The following is a 20,564-nucleotide window of genomic DNA, read 5'->3' on the forward strand; positions in this document are numbered from 1 at the left end:
TTGGTGTCTCATTCACCAGCATTATCAATAGGACTCTAGACACCATTTTGAGTAAACATCTTGGACACTGCAACCTTATTCCAGTTTACTCCTTGGTATCTTTATAAAATCCAATATATCCCACCTTAAACAGTTAACTGATTCATTGCTCCCCCAAAATACTGCTTTTAATACGCTGCCTGCAAAAATAACCTATCAGTGAATAAATCATCTATACTCCTTGATGTTGACTGTTTTCTCTTCTTCTTTCTTAACAATGAGAAAGAGGAAAAAATTAACTCTGGCTTACCAACAGGTAAAAATAAAATTATAAATATATAATGTTATCAGTTACCAGTAAATACATAAATATATTTTATTTATTATTAAACACTAAATATATTATCAGTTACCAGTCATATTAGGGGTCTGGACTCTTAGACTGAATCATATAAAATTTCTACTAATCAACTGTTTTTGAACTTAAGAAAACAGCAGTTTTCTATGGACCTACCCAACATGATGAATCAACCCTATAGGTAATTTCTGAGCATCATTTAAAATTTCAGGTTCTCCTCACACACCAAAACTTTACCAGCTATTAACAGCAATAATCTGGACACACTCTCCCTTATCCACTGATCTAGAACTTGTTACCACTAGTGAGGAGATCACTGAAGATACACATATACAAGAGTGGTGACAGAAAGGAAACGGAAATAAGGAGAAAAGAGAACCTACCACGTGGATCATGCACCTTTAAAGAAGGGTCATAAACTTATCTCAAGTGCTATTCTTTTCCTCCAATGTGCTCAGTTAGCTTTAACATGGTTTTAAAATAAGAGCAAGTCTTGAACCTTCCTTCTTCAAAGAGCGAAACAAAAATATCCCAGTAGTAAATGAGTGAACAAATGAATGAATAAATAAATAATTCTGAATAAAAGTCCATTCATACTATTAGTGATAACATATATGACAAGTCATGGAAACCAGGTATTCAGAATGGGGAAGGCAAGGGAGAGAATTCACAGAATTTTAAAATTCAAGGAATAAAGAAAAGTATAAAACAGAAGAAAAAGAGAAGCAAAAATGAACGAGAATCTTAATTTCCGGGTACAAATATTCCACAAATTATCAAGTTCAGAAAACCGAAGTTCTGAAAGCTTAAGTAATAAAAGCTAATGTATAAAAGATTACTAGTGTCTCCCATTACAACTAAAAGGTGCATGACCATAGAATGGCAACCAACTGGCCCTTAAATTATTTAAGAGAAATGGTATAGAAAACAGGCATTTATCCATTGTAGAATCAAACGGATCAGTAGAAAATTTTAGTGGTTTTACAATGCACGTGTCTTCACTACCCAAAACATAATCTTCCTTCTATAAAATACTAAATAATAGAGACTTATCAAACTTTAATAGAGACATTTTTGGCCTTATACATGATATTCTAGATGGTGTTGAGTCCACTAAATCCAGAGACTGAAATCTGTGGAGAATAGTATTTCATGGAATGGAAATCTTCAATGAAAAGGAAATACAGTTTCAAACTGAAACTGTCTACAATCAAATTTGAGTCACCCTCTAATGGACAATAGTGTGAATAGTAAATATTAATGGTGTCAGTGTTTCAAAGTATAAAATAACTTGATAGCTCAAGCATTAAAGCACCAACAAACATTTTAATTTAAGTAGCACATGATTTTTAACCAGAGTTTTCAAGAGATGCTGGTATCTTATGGAGCTTCTAGGAACAACATTCCACCAAGAAATAAATCTTCCTGAAAGACTAAATATTATTTTTTAATGAGCTTGGCAATATACTTAAATAGTTTTGAAGAACTCTGTGAACCTAAAATATGGCAGTTTCTCCATCCCTTTGGACTGTAAAGATCTTACTGTTCCATATAATAACTTGTGTCTTTTCAAATCATAGGAAAAAGGAGGTCAATCTAAGTTCACCATGTGAATAAGAACAGCAGTAACAAATGCACTTATGAAAATCTTTTAAAATTGTTTGTAGACTGAGTTTTTCCCTCTCACTTCCTCATGTTGCTCTCTTGGGGTAGATCTAATAAGTCTAGAAAGCAAGATCTGAGCATTTACCAGAAATGCCATCAATATTCTTTTTTACTGCATATAAACGTAAACTTAAGAATGAGCTTCCTTTTTTTTCACTCCAGAAAGTACTGATTACATTTTAAAGTAACCTGGGCTTGTTAGAGGACCTAAAAATAATGACATTTGATTAAAGTAGGCTGCTTTTAACAAAGACACACAAACCCAAGGGTAAAGGTTCCTTTCTTGTCCTTAATTTCTGATTTGAAGTTTAAAAAGGATATTTTTTCCCCAAAAATTTCCCAAAGTTTTTAGGTACATCAAAATTCTGTCACGTTAACAACTACAGAGCACTATTCAAACCCAATACTTCAATCTTGTGTACTGCTAATGCCACTGAAGTTCTGTATAAGGTTTCATTGTAATTTGCTTATCAAATCAATGTACACTGGCAGCGAATGCTATAACCCACCACAGGAGGAAGACAGAAGCTTCAGGAAAGCCCAAAGAGGAAAGGGTAAGAGATTTATTGACATGGAGATATGTTCAAAGTGGAGCCGCCCAAAGTGGAGCTGCCAATAAAAGGGCTCTTAGACCACAACAGGGCAAAGGGGCTGTGTCCTACTCCTCTGGAAAATGCTGAGAGGAATGGAATCTATGAAAATGGAACCATGAAACCTCTCTTCTTTTCTGCCTCTTGTTTTCCTCCAAATTATCTTTATTCCACTATCCAGCTCGTCTCCCCGTCCACCACATCTGCTCCTTTCACTCTACTTGTTTCCCTTGGCCCTGTCCTTTTATTTCAACGTGCCATTCCTCTGAGGCCCTTCTCCTTTCACGCCTGCCTCCACTTTCCAACTTTCCTGAATATCACAATTTCCTTTTGTGCCTGGAGCAAGTCACCCCACCTGCTCTTTCCTCCCCTGTGAGCTCAGCACCCACATGGAAAGTGCCATTCTTCTGATGCCACTGGGGAAGTAGTAGCTATAGTTGGGTGGGGGTGGGTGAGCATGTATAAAAAGTATTTTTTTCACAATGCAAATTCAGCACCAGAAGGAAAAAAAAAGAGATTTTTATAGTCAACTACAGGGACAATTTGCACTCTCTACCTTGCAAATCTTAAATCTCAAGCATTCAGCTAATGTCACTATTATTTCTCATGGACCTTTCCCAATTTACCTTTGTGTTCTCTTTTCATTCTTAATAGAATTTCAAGGTCTCATGATTGTACCAAAAACTGAAACAGCATGATACAGTCTGCTACACTGTGGTGTGTGTGGTTGGGCAAATGAAATTTAAAAGAAAAGCCAAGGCTGGTCACAGGAGAGAGGACGACCTGTCATTAGCACATCTGCAATATTGACTGTAATTGTCATGTTACAAGAAACTGACCCTGTCAAACCAGACACTCAATACCATGCCTCTCCACACAGCAGTTACATACAGGAATCCCAGAGGACCATCCCACAGGAGATGCAGCGACAAAATCAATGCTGACATAACAGCTGGAAAGTTGCCAAAATTCTACCGCAAATAGTCTATTTTAGATAGAGTATTTACAGGAATGGTTTCTGACTACACACACCATGTGGTGCCCAGCTTCTGTGAAGCTCCCTGCCCTGCAATCATCCTTCCCTGGTATTCACACCTTCCATACTACATCAACAGATACAATATGTGACCAACATAATACGCCTAACAGAATGTTCACATGGATGGCTTCTGAGGTATAAGGAAAAACTGTAAAAGACCTTGACATTTAGTGGTGTTCCTAGCTAGCTTGGGATTCGTTGGTGGCTCAGATGGTAAAGAACCTGCCTGCAATGCGGGAGACTCAGGTTTGATCCCTGGATCGGGAAGATCTCCTGGAAAAGAAAATGGCAACTCACCCCAATACTCTTGCTTGGAGAATTCCACGGATGGAGGAGTCTGGCAGGGGTCCACTGGGGTCACAAAGAGTTGGACACGACTGAGTGACTAGTTAGCTTATCCACATGGGTTAACTAACAGTCTGAGAGCAAGTAACACGAGTGACAGCAAAATAAACATAGAGAATCCACTGCTTGCCCAAGTCATCTTCAGCCATCTCCCTCTTTTCAACACTTCTAATATCTAGCAGAGTAATTTGAAGTAGTGTGTTGAGGAGGTCCAGACACAGAATCAGGCTGGCCTAAGCCTCAGCCTTGCAGGAGAGTCCAGACCAGACAGGAGGCAGAGGAAAGACAGAGGCAGACTGTTGGTCTTGTCCAGAATTCACCAGGCTGTCTGTGGATAGCAACTGTCATGGTCTTTTCTGGGGACTGGATGCCCCTGACTCCCCTCTTATCTCAAATCCTTGGCACTGAAAGTTACTCAGCATTGACTCAGAACACAGGACTCGGTGACCTTCAGCTCTCCAAGGGGCATGTTCCCAGGCCCAGGGTTCTGCTAACATGATCCCCACAAGGCAGTCCTCTTAAGCAGAAAAATGCCATGGTCTGTCTTTATCCATATTCTGAAACATTTACAAAGTACTGAGTGACTCTAAAATTGTATTAGGAACTCATTACAGCCCTCTGAAGTAGGTGCTATTAGTGGTCCCCAATTTATACAGACATGCAGAAACTGGAGTTTAGAGAGGGTAACTATCTTGCTCAAAGGCACAAGGTTCACAAAAGGCAGAGAGGGGGGCTAAATCCAGATCAGCATGGCCTCGACTAGTGTGCCACTTTGCTTCTAAGTACGGCACATTTGCGATGATGCCTTCTGACCCAGTTAAATTCAGAATTCAACTCAGCTAAATGAGAGAATAACATGCAGAAGTTTCAATTCAATAAAATTGAAGGTTATATATGTACCAGAAACAAACCATGTCATCACTTATACTTGCTATTTAAAGTGTTCTTTGGGATGACATGTATTTTACCAACGTGGGATGTCATCTAAATGCCTCTATGATCAGTTCCCAAGAAAGCAAAAAAGGCAGAGAAAATAATATGGGTTCACAGAGTTAAGTACTACATATGGTAGAAACTAATCAAAATTCTGCCCTCAATCTTCTGGTGAACATTCACTGCAAGAGAAAATTCAAAAAAAATTTTTTTCATATTATTTTGTCATTTTATATGTAAGTGAAAAATGGGAAGTTTCAAGTATGATATAATGGGTTAAGACTTCTTAAACTGACATGACAAAAATATCTCATCCTGCTTGTTGAAAGAACCATGTAGTTAACATCTTTAAAACATTCCAGACTGCATCAAAAACATAAGGGGATTAAAAAAAATACAGGGGGGAAAGGGCAAAAGATAAGCGATGGAACTTGATAAAGACAACTACACACCCTATTCATTAGCAAAAATGTGGGCCGCCACAGTTTCCAGATTTTTTCCTCAAAAATCTGAGCTGCAGATTTTGCCTCTGCACCAGGAAAGTCAATGCCTCTAAAAGAAAAAAATATATATCTGAGCACACTGGGATCTTACCGAAAAAGTGACTCATGGTTGGATTTCTCTGGTCCCTAGAGGATAGTGCCCAGGTCAGAAAGCATACGTCAGTGAGCAGCACCCTCTTTCTGAAAACAGCCATTTGTCCCCCAGACTGCCTGCCTTCCAGCCAACACATAGGCAGTTGTTCCAAGGCCTGAAAACCTGCTCAGACCTCTCCCAGCATCACTCAGGGGCCTTTGAAACTAGGGGATAGATCTGGCAGCATATGTCTAAAATGGAAGTAAGGGTGTTAATTGCCCAGTTTCTTGCCAAAATGAGTGTATCTTGCATTTTGATCCAAGGGTCCACATTGTCCCTTTAAAAAAAGAAAAGTTATTTGGGTTTCCCTGGACTATTTTCACTTTTCAGACTGTACTTGGCAGAAGAGTGGATGAATTCCACTGACCTGAGCTCATCTTTAATTTTTTTTTCATGTTTTCTTGATATATTTGCCATACACAGGATTCAAATGCAGCTGCAGACAGGTGAAAACACATGGGATTTATCATCCCTAGAGACTTGAGGGATGAAGCAATCATGAAAAGCCAGCTAGAAACTGTACATTTTTAAATGCAGTGCAGAAAGTACCCACATTGGGAGAAAGGACCCCTGCTTCCTCCGCAGGCAAACTCTCTTCCAATACACCCAGTCTGAGTATGCCTAAGAGGTATGTGCTCATGAGATAAAAAGGCTACAAGTGAAAGAAGAAATCAGCAACTTATGAAGTGCAAAAGCCCCATTAAACATCTCAAACAGAAAAGCACTAGTGCTATCTCTTAAGGGGAGCCAGGACCAAAAAAATTCCAAAAGAAAATCTGCTTGGACTCCCCACATTCCAGACCTTATTAACATCAGGCTCCTCCTTCCAAACAAAGGAAACCACTGTCAGCCCAGCACAGGTGGATGCAGCCACCTCCTCCCAGAGTGAAGCCACCCAGCAAGAGAGAGCCTCCAGGAACCCACAGATGCTCATAATCTCAGAGCTCCAGAGGAAAAGGCTGTCCACACCCTTACAACAGCAATTCTTATCTGCAGAATGAATGAGCGTTCATGCTAATTATCAGTAAAGAGATACTCCGGTCAGATTCTGTTGTCTGAATAGTAATAGCCAAATGTAGGAAAAGAAGAAAATGTCAGGAAGGGCCATCTGAGAAGGGATCAGGATACAAAAACTTGGTATACTGCTACTGGGGATGAGAAGACAGTTTATGACCTCTGAAGGAGAAAAGCACAAGAAGGATGCTTTTGTCACCAGCTTTCAATGTTATGATTAGAAATTATGATTCTATGTGATGGAATTTTATCAAACATGTAACTGAATCTCTGGATTATCAACAATTCCAAAGGTCAAATGCCGAAAGTACACTGTATCTTCTTCTATATTTGAAATTCTTACCATTTTGTTTCAATTTTTCCCCATATGGCCCTGTAAGTTCTAGAGGTTTTGCCATAAGCTACTATTTACATGCTAGCGACAACAAAGGAACTTGCCCTCCCTACCCCTCACACACATATATATATACAGGTACCACAAAAAGGAATATGCTTCAGCTTAGATCCAGTGTTTTAATGGAATGCGTCCCATACTACTTATTTAAAATCTTCCTTAAATATTGTTTGGCATTCACAGGGTCAGTTGGTTTTCAAACATTACTGCGCCTGATCACCACCTAGAGAGCCCAATGAAACACAGGTTGCTGGGCCCCACGTCCACCAACTGTAATCCGATAGGCCTGGGGCAGGCCAGCGGGGCACAGGTCTTAGAAGTTCCAAGATGGTGAGAAAGCAGGAGCCTGGGACTGAATAGCCAGGGTTCAGGTGAGAATGAGAAAAGCCATGTGGATGACAAGTACCTGTATCTCCCACCCCAAGCACAGCAGCACACCAATTCTACCTGCTTTCACGGTACACACGCTCATGCGTGTGCATGTATGTAACAGAGAGAGACAGAGGGAGAGAGTAGGAGATGGTGGCAGGGGAGGAAGGTTACTGTATTTAACTGGGGATCCACAGATTTTTTGAAAAGGGAAGATATTCTCCTCGATAAGATTTTGAAAATCACTGACTTTAACTCACTCATTCATTTTACTGAAAGGGAAAGGGAGATCCAGTGAGATGACTTGTTATGCATCACACAGTCCAAAATACAACCAATTGCTACCTTACAATTCCATTAAGGTTTTAAAATGTTCAAGTAATGAAAAGATAGACCTAGGATGAGGTAAATGTCAGCAGTATCAACTGCACACATGACATACTTTTATACATATAAACACACACGCACACAAGTGGCGATTTTGACTTATAAACACTCTTGATGTTCTTTCTCTCTCTCCTTCCCCCTACCCAAACCATCCAGCCACCCCCATTATTAACGAGACTGCACAAGTCTTTTCATATTATCAGACAGTGGATCCTCACCATAGTTTTTCTTTTTCATTCTGGCTTCACATCAACACTTCTAAAACAGTACCAACAGACAACCTTACTTTCCTACTCAGGATATATGATGAAGAGGCTACAAATACTGGTTAAAAACTAGGGGATTTCAGTTACAAAATTGTATCCCTCTGAGTAACTTCCTTTACACCATTCACTTTGGTTTTTACCAAGGATAAAATGAAAGGACGAAATTTCCCTCTCACTCAATGAAGAGCAACAGAAACTTCTTTAGTTTCTCTGATAAAAGGAACATGACAATTTTAATTAGGTTTGGGCCACAGAAGAGGCTGAGCTCTTCGTGCACAACTCTCTGCACACAGGACGGCTTGTTTCATTCCTGTTCTGGACCAACTATGGACATGGAACCCAAGCACTGATCTAAAATCAAATGTTAGTTAAGGAAAAGAAAAAGGAGGGGGAAATTCTTGAAATATTTTCTCCTAGTCAGTTTGCCCTTGCTATGCCTTGGGAGACAGGCAGGCTTAACAGAAGAGGTGATATTTGACCTAGCTCTTGAAGATCTGAGTTGGAGTGCGCTAGGCAGAGGGACTGGAAGGTAAAGAAGAGAGAATGCGGCATATTCCTGAAATAAGGCAAAAATTTGGACATCTGGTGAGGAAATCTATAGTACTTGGGAAGGCAAGCAGCAAGCAGCTTAGACAATGGGGATCACCACAGAGGTTCCATAAGGAGGCAGGGTATAGCATGTTCAAATCTGATGGAGCTGCAGCCACAATCAGAGGATGGGATGGAGAGGAAGATAAGGATGTATCTTAAAATATAAGGTGATCCTCCTCAGGCTGAGCACAGGGACTCCTAACTCAGGTTTCTAAAAAAGGTATGAGGAGATGCCAAAGACAGGGTCCATTAGAAAGGATTTCCCAAGAAGACACCAAGAGTTCTCACTTACTTGGAACTTTAGGGGTCCCTAATCGGGCAGTGAGAAGCTATGTGAAATCTGGCACCTCTGGGCAGGGGACACATTTCTGCCCCTGCAGAGATTCAGTAGCAACCTCTCCAAGAGAGCCTGGATGGGACTTCCAGAGGTAGAGGTCCAGGAGTACCACATTTAGCTTTCAAAATGAAGATAGCCTAAGCAGAAGGAAGCCACTTCTGACTTCCAGGGGAAGGACCTGCGGGGAAAGGGCATGACTGCAAGAGAAGAGGGCATCATATGGGGGTGCAGGGGCATACAGAGATACTTGTTTTGAGAAGATGTAACTTGATGAGAGTTGATCCTAAGATTACAGGAGGGAGATGATAAGAACAGTCAAGTAAAAAAGATGACCATTATACAGAGGTGTTAAGAATCGAGCTAGACTACTTTTAATATTTCACACTGGGAATTAATATACCCATTTTACAGATGAGGATACAGATATTCAGGGAATATGAAAAGCAAATAGTCAACAAGTGAGAAAACCCAATTCTAAGCCAAGTATGTCTGATACCAAAGCTCCAAATGTTCTCTGCCCACACCAAGGTGTGCAAAAAAACAGGAATCCTACATTTCCCTGATGGTCCTGTGGGACTTTGTCCTAAGCTGTTTTCCCAAAAGTACCCATAAATGAACAGAGGGGTTGGCTGCAGAGAAAGAAGCCAACAGAGCAGTTAAGTACACAGGACTCTTTCCACAAATATTTACTAAGTATTAGTAAGTACTATGTGCCATACATACTTTCAGGGGGTGGTGAAAGCATGCTGAATTAAAGTTGCTACCTCATATCATGTACAACATAGCAAACCACACTTTCTATAACCATCCTTGATATCAGAACAGTAGTTCTCTATCTTGCTGGTCACCATTCTCAGTGGAGGTTTGATCAAAAACATCAAGCCAGATCAAGTGAAGAAATTCTGGTGGAGCAGGTCTGAAATAAGGTTGAGGGGGTCTGCATTTTTTGAAAGTCCCACTGGTGTTGAAGTATAGTCAACCAAGAGAACCAGGATTCAAGAGAGTAATTAATGTACCTCTGTTTTTTAATGTGTTTATTTCTTTAGGTTAATATAATTTGTTTGTTTCCGTATCATAGGACCAGGTACAAATTTGAAGTTTGCCCTTTTCCTTTTACATTTGTTATTTCTTAAGTGGTAGAAAGGTGCAAAGTAACTTTAGCACTCTTTCTGGAGTTCTTTTTCTGCTGATCTCCACTAGCATATTGGGCACCTACTGTCCTGGGGAGTTCATTTTTCAGTGTCCTATCTTTTTGCCTTTTCATACTGTTCATGGGGTTCTCAAGGCAAAAATACCGAAGTGGTTTGCCATTCCCTTCTCGAGTGGACCACATTCTGTCAGACCTCTCCACCATGACCTGCCCGTCTTGGGTGGCCCCACGGGCATGGCTTAGTTTCACTGAGTTAGACAAGGCTGTGGTCTCTGTGATCAAATTGGCTAGTTGTCTGTGATTGTGGTTTCAGTCTGTCAGCCCTCTGATGCCCTCTCTCAGGGCCTACCAACTTACTTGGGTTTCTGTTACCTTGGACGTGGGGTATCTCTTCAAGTCTGCTCCAGCAAAGCGCAGCCACTGCTCCTTATCTTGGACGTGGGGTAGCTCCTTCCTAAGAAAGCCTTCCTCAGTGATCAGTGCAAAGAAATAGAGGAAAACAACAGAATGGGAGACTAGAGATCTCTTCAAGAAAATTAGAGATACCAAGGGAACATTTCATGCAAAGATGGGCTCAATAAAGGACAGAAATGGTAGGGACCTAAGACAAGCAGAAGATATTAAGAAGAGGTGGCAAGAATGCACAGAAGAACTGTACAAAAAAGATCTTCATGACCCAGATAATCACAATGGTGTGATCACTCACCTAGAGCTAGTCATCGTGGAATATGAAGTCAAGTGGGGCTTAGGAAGCATCACTACGAACAAAGCTAGTGGAGGTGATGGAATTCCAGTTGAGCTATTTCAAATCCTGAAAGATGATTTTGTTGAAAGTGCTACACTCAATATGCCAGCAAATTTGGAAAACTCAGCAGTGGCCACAGGACTGGAAAAGGTCAGTTTTTATTCTAATCCCAAAGAAAGGCAATGCCAAAGAATGCTCAAACTACTGCACAATTGCACTCATCTCACACCCGAGTAAAGCAATGCTCAAAATTCTCCAAGCCAGGCTTCAGCAATACATGAACTGTGAACTTTCAGATGTTCAAGCTGGTTTTAGAAAAGGCACAGGAACCAGAGATCAAATTGCCAACATCCACTGGATCATAGAAAAAGCAAGAGAGTTCCAGAAAAACATCTATTTCTGCTTTATTGACTATGCCAAAGCCTTTGACACAGTTTATTGCGGATCACAATAAACTGTGGAAACTTATTCAAGAGATGGTAATACCAGACCACTTAACCTGCCTCTTGAGAAACCTGTATGCAGGTCAGGAAGCAACAGTTAGAACTGGACATGGAACAGCAGACTGGTTCCAAATAGGAAAAGGAGTAAGTCAAGGCTGTATATTGTCCCCCTGCTTATTTAACTTATATGCAGAGTACATTATGAGAAACGCTGGGCTGGAGGAAGCACAAGCTGGAATCAAGATCACTGGGAGAAATATCAATAACCTCAGATATGCAGATGACACCACCCTTATGGCAGAAAGTGAAGAACTAAAGAGCCTTGATGAAAGTAAAAGAGAGTGAAAAAGTTGGCTTAAAGCTCAACATTCAGAAAAAGAAGATCATGGCATCTGGTCCCATCACTTCATGGGAAATAGATGGGGAAACAGTGGAAACAGTGGCAGACTTCATTTTTGGGGGCTCCAAAATCACTGCACATGGTGACTGCAGCCATAAAATTAAAAGACGTTTACTCCTTGGAAGGAAAGTTATGACCCACCTAGACAGCATATTAAAAAGCAGAGACATTGCTTTGTCAACAAAGGTCAGTCTAGTCAAGCCTATGGTTTCCAGTGGTCATGTATGGATGTGAGAGTTGGACTATAAAGAAAGCTGAGCGCCGAAGAATTGATGCTCTTGAACGGTGGTGTTGGAGAAGACTCTTGAGAGTCCCTTGGACTGCCAGTAGATCCAACCAGTCTATCCTAAATGAGATCAGTCCTGGGTGTTCAGTGGAAGGACTGATGTTGAAGCTGAAACACCAATACTTTGGCCACCTCATGTGAAGAGCTGACTCATTGGAAAAGACCCTGATGCTGGGAAAGATTGAGGGCAGGATGAAAAGGGGATGACAGAGGACGAGATGGCTGGATGGCATCACTGACTCAATGGACATGGGTTTGGGTGGACTCTGGGAGTTGGTGATGGACAGGGAGGCCTGGTGTGCTGCGATTCATGGTGTCAGAAAGGGTTGGACATGACTGAGCGACTGAACTGAACTAATATTAATCAGATGACATTGTAAATTTATGAATTATCTGAAAGACATATTTCCCAGGTACAGAAGTAAATTGCTATATATTCAAGGAAAATGATGCTCTGGGAGAATGTTCTCACTTATAAGAAGGCAGAAGAATTGTGGGATCCTTTTAGCCAACAACCACATTCTGAGGCCCACAGGGCTGAACCATTTTAAACAACATAATGGACTCCACAAACAAGAGGAGCTTTTGTTCACTCACTCCACCTGATTCATGATTCCCTCTTTGCTTGGACAACCTGCAGGCTCAAAGCCAAAAAGATGACATACAAAATTGTTCAAGCTAGTCTTCGATAGTATGTGAACTGAGAACTTCCAGATATACAAGATGCATTTAGAAAAGGCAGAGGAACCATAGATCAAATGGCCAACATCTGCTGGATCATAGAAAAAGCAAGAGAATTCCAGAAAAACATCTACTTCTGCTTCATTGACCACTCTAGAGCCTTACTGGTTTTTCCAATAGTCATGTTCAGATGTAAGAGCTGGATCATAAAGAAGGCTGAACGCTGAAGAATTGATGCTTTTGAACTGCGGTGTTGGAGAAGACTCTTGGGAACCCCTTGGACTGCAAAGAGATAGAACCAGTTAATTCTGAAAGAAATCAACCCTTAATATTCACTGGAAGGACAGATGCTGAAGCTCCAATACTTTGGCCACCTGATGGGAAGAGATGACTCACTGGAAAAGACCCTGATGCTGGGAAAGATTGAAGGCAGGAGGACGATATGGATGGATGGCATCACTGACTCAGTGGACATGAGTTTGAACAAATTCTGGGAGATGGTGATGAACAGGGAAGCCTGGTGTGCTGCAGTCCATAGGGTCGCAAAGAGTCAACAGGACTGAGCAACTAAACAACGACAACATTAGGCAACTCTGCGGGATTCTTTTATGCACAACATCACTCATGTCTTCCTTTTATTTGTCCTCAGCTTCCTTAGATATTTTTTTATACACTACTTTTTACAGAAGATTTAGGTGCAGAGCAAAACTGAGCAGTTACAAAGAACACTCGGATACACCCCACCCCCACATACATGTATTCTCTCCCACCTATCAAAATCCACACCAGAGCAGTACATTTGCTACAACTGATGTATACTGACACACCACCAGGTCCACAGTTTACACTAGCCTCCATGTAGCTCTTAGTGTTGCATGCTGTACAGGCTTTGACAAGTGTATATGATGTAAGCCTACCATTACAGTACCAGAGTCGCTTCACTGCCCTCAAACCCTCTGTGCTTGGCTTACTCATCCCTCCCTCCCCCAGTCTCTGACAACTGTAGGTCTTTTTGCCATTTCCATAATTTTGTCTTTTCCTGTTGGGTAGTTGGAATCATACATTATGTAGTCCTTTCAGACTGACTTGTTTTACTTAGTAATGCATATTTAAGGTGGCTCCATGTCATTCATAGCTAGACAGCTCATTTCTTTTCAGTGCAGAGTAGTATTCCTTGTCTGGATATACCAGTTTATTTATCCATTTACTTACTGAAGGACATTCTGGTTGCTTCCAAGTTTTGGCACTTATGAGTAAAGCTGCTCTAAACATACATGTGCATTTTGGGGGGTCAGGATATACATTTTCAATTCATTTGGGTAAATACATATTTTTTATCCAACATGCAAACTCCCTCAGATCCTTATTGGAATGAGCAAGAGTACATTAGATAATACTCCCTCTGATTTTATGTTTCATGGCTAAACCACCTGGAGAGTAGCACTTGGAGTGACTCTGAGGAGGCAAATAGTATGATGAGAACAGGAGTAACACACTGAGCTTGAACTGAAGGTGAGAGAAAAATATTTTCTCTTTTCATTGTAAAACACACACTTCTAAAAGGCCATAGCAAGAGTAATCTCACTGTTACCAACACAGTAACATGTTTTCTACACAACAGCAAAGAGTTGGAGGTGCTCAGAATAAATATATTCTCTGTCATAAGGTAAAATGACAAAATGCCTGTAAACATATGTACATTAACAAGCATTTCAGTGTTGATTTCAATGCAAATCCATTTCCTCTCTGATAGCTATGACAGGATATTAAAATATAGGGTAGCTTACATATTTAATATATACAAAAAGAAATAAGTGCATATATAAGGAAGGTACTTAGTTTTGCAGCAGTTAATTCATAATACATTAATTTTGTATGCTAACTTCAACCCTGCTGCATCTTATTTACCTTCTCTTATAATCTCTCAGCCTCTTAGATCCTTCTAAATTTATTTTATTTGCCTGTATTATATTGTAGCCCACCAGGCTCCTCCGTCCATGGGATTCTCCAGGCAAGAATACTGAAGTGGGTTGCCATTTCATTCTCCAGGGGATCTTCCTGACCCAGGGATCAAACCCAGGTCTCCCGCATTAGAAGCAGACGCTTTAACCTCTGAGCCATCACCCTAGCATACTCATTATATTTATCTATGTCATCTGTCTTAAATCTTTTCTGATACAAGGCAGGGCAAAAATTATTAAAGAATCAATCAAGTAATCAAGGTATTCAGCTCTCTGAAGACAGCTAATACATTCTTTTTCTCTTTTCTATAGATGAAAATTCTCCTTAGGGAAACCTATTTCTAATCTTGTATGTTTGTGTGTATGTGTATAAATTATTTTATATGCCATGATTTAAATTTACAACATTGTTAATACCTGAATTTCAAACTTTGAAATTGTAGTATCATTTAACTAAAACTTACTCTATATAATAGACATAGTACTTTCCTCTAGGAGCTATTTAAAAGCCTCCTAAATCTTGGGTTTCTCATATATACTTATTTATGCTTTGTTTAATAACTGTAATAATAATGCATGATAATTAAATATAACTTGGAAAATACAGAAAAGAATAAAGAACAAAATGAAACACACCTATAATTCATTTCACTCAGAGAAATTATTGTTCACTTTTTACTATATCTTATTATTACTCTTTTTCACGCCACAATTCACTCATGTAAATAACATGGGGTGAAATGCTGATACTGAAATCTGGCTTTACCTAATTTTCCTCAGCCCTGACAGAGGCCACTCTTCCCTACACAATCAACCACACACTAATTAGTTTTCATTCACAAACATATTCTCACATACCCAGTGACTTTTTCTACCTGGTTGAGATCCAAAAAGGAAGGACTATATTTAACCATATTATAATCAGTTCTGACCTTGTCTTTTACATGTCTTTGTTTTATCTACACCTGTAATCTCACCTAACTTATCAAAATGTTCTTCTTTGGATTCCCTTAAGTCAATCTTCTACATATACTCATATAAAAAGCTTGTTAAGAACAGGTTGTGTCTAAATCACATCTAAAAACTTCATTTACAACATACATACCTTCTTCCCCAAATTAACTGATCTTACAGCCACAAAATTGATCTACCAAAAAAAAAAAAAACCAAAAACCCAACATGCCCTTTGAGCTGATACCTCTCTATCTGGATGTGGTGACACTATTTCTTCCTTCTCATTCTTGGTCTACGAATACTTCATTCAAGATGCCACAGGTGGCATTAAACAATGACTGATGAGAGAGCCAGAAATATACTGCCTTCCAAGATGATAAATTTTACTATAGCATAGAATTAATTACATCTGCTTTTATGAGGTATAATTATGTTGAGATTTAAACTAGCCCTACACTTGGTTTTACTCAGACTCTCTTCTACATCTGTCTAGTTAATGAAACAACAGAAGTAAGCCAATGTGAAAACACTTTCAGATAGTTGTCATTGAGATCAAGTAGACTGTTACACAGCCCACGTGACCAAAGAAATAATATTTCTGCCATGAAGGAATAATAAAAAAGAGATGATACAATATCCTGTTCTTGCTAAGCAAAGATAAGAGAAGGTCTGCCCTGTCGCTCCCAGCAGAAAGGCCAGCTGCCATGATATAAACTTCTGTAAAACTCGGAATTCCCTCCTCATGGCAAACGTCTTTGAACATTACCTTGCAAGTCTGCGTCATTTGCCTTTGGACTGCTTCTTGCTCGCCGCTCTGTTTTCTTAATGCCCGGCCCACCGCCGCTGCCGCCTCCCCCGCCTCCACCACCGCCACCGCTGTGGCCCTTGCCGTAGCCATTGTACACGGTGGTGCAGTTGCTCTTGTAGATGGAAGAAGGAGGGCTGTTGAGGCGATTCTGGCGGTCAATCTGGCGGTCTTTCAGCTTTTTGTGTGGAGGTTTGCTATACTGGTCTTCTCGGGTGATGTAACTCGACATTCCATAGAGTGGTATAATTTCTAAAAGAACGGTTAGGAGAAATGCAAACTCAGTCTGCATCTTCAATAATAAAGTCTTAGATGGTCAAATGACCTGTCTCCTGAAGGAAGAGGTTAACATTTTACAGTAAACACAGTATAAAATATTTTAAAGAGAGTGGTATGCATATTATACACATTTAAAATACTCCCATTCATTTCTAACCAATAAAGGAATAATCACTAAAAAAATTATACTGTGTGTTCACAAATGTTCAAGAGATTATGGAAAATATTAAATAGTCTTTTCTACCAAGAGTTCATATTCTAGTTGAATATATAATTAAGCTTGACTTTGCCTGTCAATTGTTCTTAGTAGTTGCAATCTACAAAAAAAAGAATTAACAAACAAATACCCCCTTAAGTAATAAGTCCTCAGAATCAAAACATTTAAATGTATGCTTATCCTTACAGACAGAATATTTCTACTAAAAAATATATAGCAACAAGAATATAAGGGGTTATTTGTGCCATTTAGAAGAGCCAACATTCTAACAAAATCTATTAAAATGAAGAGATGAGAAATTTCCATTAAAAATAATCAAAGCTCACAGAATTAAGGGAAATGTTCAAGAGATTATAGTATTATATATATAAGCCACCTTTGCAACCTGGTGCCAGACATAACCATTTATTGTCTTAAACTTGTATTCTGGGGTAATCAGAAGACACACTGACTAGTAGAATGTCACCTGGCTTCACTATCCATATTTTTACATTGCTCAAAAGAAAATGGAAGCCTGTGAAATAATCTTATGATCTGAGGGGAAAACACATATTTTAAATTTAAATTTTTTAAGCAATTAAAAATTATATTTAAATACTAATAAAAGTGATAATATAGAACACAGATACTAGGTCCTTACACGTTTATAACAAAAAAAAAGGCCCTACATGCACAGAGTGATCATATAAATTACCATCCAAATCCAGGTACTTCTGAGGGTAACTAGGGAACACTTCTAATTATTTATCTGGACACAAGACCTAAACCAGCACTGTTCTAGGCACATTAGCAATGTAAAGTCACCCTACATAACTGAACAACCGATGTTGACTGTTGAATGGCAAAGCTCCACTTTTCATTTTCTTTCTGTTTACATAGCTCGAGGAAGACCTTAAAAAAGCAAATCTTCCCTTGAACTGCAAGGAGATCCAACCAGTCCATCCTAAAGGAAATCAGTCCTGGGTGTTCATTGGAAGGACTCATGTTGAAGCTGACTCCAATACTTTGGCTACCTGATGCGAAGAGCAAACTTATTTGAAAAGACCTTGATGTTGGGAAAGATTGAAGGGAGGAGGAGGGGAAGACAGAGGATGAGATGGTTGGATGGCATTCTGAGTCAACGGACATGAGTTTGGGTAAACTCCGAGAGTTGGTGATGGACAGGGAGGCCTGGTGTGCTGCGGTTCATGGGGTCACAAAGAGTCGGACACAACTGAGCGACTGAACTGAACTTACAAGATAACCAATTTTCACTAGAGAAACACAATTCTATTCACAGAGTGCATGCCCAAGTAAATCATGTCTAAACACAGAAAAAGAATGATAAAGGTTTTAAATATCACAAGATATTACATGTGAGACTTAAAATTTTCACTATGGGTACTGATAGAGTAATACTTTAAAACATCAAAAATTTTTAAAATGCATACAGTTTGGGAAACTAAATGTCTGAATTACTTTTAGGTGCATACATATTGAGAACTAAGGTACAAGAACATATAAAAGGCTTTTTATTTATAAAGCAAAAGATTTTTGTTTTCTGTTTAATTAGGAATCAATGAAGACAGCACTTTCATTTATTTCTCATTATTCTCTGTGTTATTTTAATGAAAATAAATCAAAACACCCTAATTCAATGAAGACAAGTGGTTTTTTTTATTTGTTTTTTGCTTAATTCTAATAACTTAAATCATATTATTGTGTAAAATTACAAAAGACACCATTCACAAAACAGTAATTGTGTGGCATCCTACTAAAGACTGCTAAAATAAGGCAGGTCATACACTCTTCATCAAGTAATGAGTCAACAGCCAAGGCTTTTCACACTGTCATTAAGCTCAGACCCAACTAGAAAACTGAAAAGTACTAAAATATTTAATGTGTATTATATGAATACTGAATATGTTTTTAAAAACTGTTCTCAACTAACTGAAATCGTTCAGTTTTTATCAAGATATTTTCATGGAATACGCCCAGTGTCTGATGTTCTGGAGTATTAAGTTACTAGGCAAGAGGACTACAGCAATAGGAAATTATTGATGCCTCTATGCATTTAAAGTATTGATTTCATCTTTTGCTGTCACCTCTCTATACCCTATTATAATAGCATGTAAGCTTTTTGAATTATATTAAATTTCTTTCTAAATGCTACTGCAAAAAAAAAAAAATTAAATTCTATCCCTAAGTTAAAATAGGATACTGATGATTTCACTTAAAATAGCCAAATATATATAATATAATATATATATATATAAAAATCAATGAAAGTAAGGTAATAACATCCTCTAAACAAGAAGACATTTCTCATGCACTTTATCTGTAAACCAACATAATAACTGTTTGAAGCAATTCATAGTCAGACACAGAAGAAAGTTACTTTGCAAAGTTCTAGTGTTTAATTTTACCCTCACTTATCTGGTTTCTTAGTATCCATTTTGACAGAGAAGGGCTTCAGACTAAACCAATACCAAGGCCAAAACTAACAAGACATAATGCCCTATCTCTGAGGCCCTTTTCATTTCAAGGTAAGTATCTGCCTAACAGTGAAACTGCATTAATAGCTATTCTCAAACTAAAACAGCATTCAGGAAGACCACGTCAACAGTGAGAGGATTTTGAGTTCTGCCAAGATTTCCAAAGAGCATCCAAGAAACTCAAGGTTACTGAGACCTCACAGTCTTCTATCATTGGAAATGCGGCACAAAATCCTGCGTAATTTCCCTTCTACTGCTTGACCATATGGATGCCTAAGAACTACTGTGCTCCAGCTCTGTCTCAGGCCACTCTTATATAAAAACATGTTAACAGAACATGGAAACATATGATAGATTACTGCCTCTTTTCTGAAATGAGAAGTGGCTTGCCCATTACCTGCGCTCTGTGGGCTGGGATGGGGACAGAATTTGAAAACAATGTAAAGAAAGAGTCTCAAGATACAACCGAGGACAAAGAAAGCTAGGAATTTCCGATGAGCTTTACACGGCAGATAGATCCTCCTCTACCATGCTTGTTACAGAAGAAACAAAGGCTCTCTGGCTCTCTAAAGCGACTCAGTTTTGTAGCCAGTTCCAACAGCTCCAGATGCCAGCAATCTACTCACCTTGCTCGCTGTATATTGTGGGAGGAAGGTGATGCTGAGGAAAGAACTGAGGCGGCATGTCTCCAGGGCCAGTAACAGGTGGGTAGTATGCTGTGTGTGAGTTATGGATGAAATGCGGGTGGTGAGCCAGGTAGGGGGGTAGATGATGGGTTGGAGACATGGCCGAGGGGTAGCTTGGCGGGTAACACTCAGGAGATTGGGGTGTGACCACCACCCGGCGGACTCCAGTATTGTCTTCAATCACCTAGGGAAAACAACAAAAGAATATAGTATGTATTATTAGCAACTATTCTGTGAGTGTAGATAGTATGTGATTACTTTCCTCCTTAACTTTAACCTTCTCTTCTCCATAGGGGGGAGTTCTGGTTCTCTAATTCAACTAGCTGGGCTTCCCTGGTGGCTCAGTGGTAAAGCATCCACCTGCAATGCAGGAGACCTAGATTCAATCCCTGGGTCAGGAAGATCCCTGGAGAAGGAAATGGCAACCCACTCCACTATTCTCGCCTAGAAAATTCCATAGACAGAGGAGTTTGGTGGGCTATAGTTCATGGAGTCATGAAGAGTCAGATAAGATTTAGTGACTAAACAACAACAAAAAATTCAACTAGTAAAATGAATTTTAGAAATAACATTATTCAAC

General features: G+C 39.4%; 1 protein-coding gene across 1 annotated transcript in view; it reads right to left on the reverse strand.

Annotated features, from left to right (window-relative positions):
* The window catches only part of FNDC3B (fibronectin type III domain containing 3B), a 356,597-nt gene that overhangs the window by 130,635 nt on the left and 205,398 nt on the right, over positions 1-20,564 (reverse strand). Inside the window, exons 5-6 of the mRNA XM_068987389.1 lie at positions 19,925-20,168; positions 16,290-16,580 (exon numbers count right to left, since the gene is read on the reverse strand). Of these exons, the coding sequence (XP_068843490.1) occupies positions 16,290-16,580; positions 19,925-20,168 (535 nt within the window). The remainder of the gene's footprint in view (positions 1-16,289; positions 16,581-19,924; positions 20,169-20,564) is intronic.

This window comes from Capricornis sumatraensis, chromosome 1 (assembly GCF_032405125.1).
Source record: "Capricornis sumatraensis isolate serow.1 chromosome 1, serow.2, whole genome shotgun sequence".
NCBI lineage: Eukaryota > Metazoa > Chordata > Mammalia > Artiodactyla > Bovidae > Capricornis > Capricornis sumatraensis.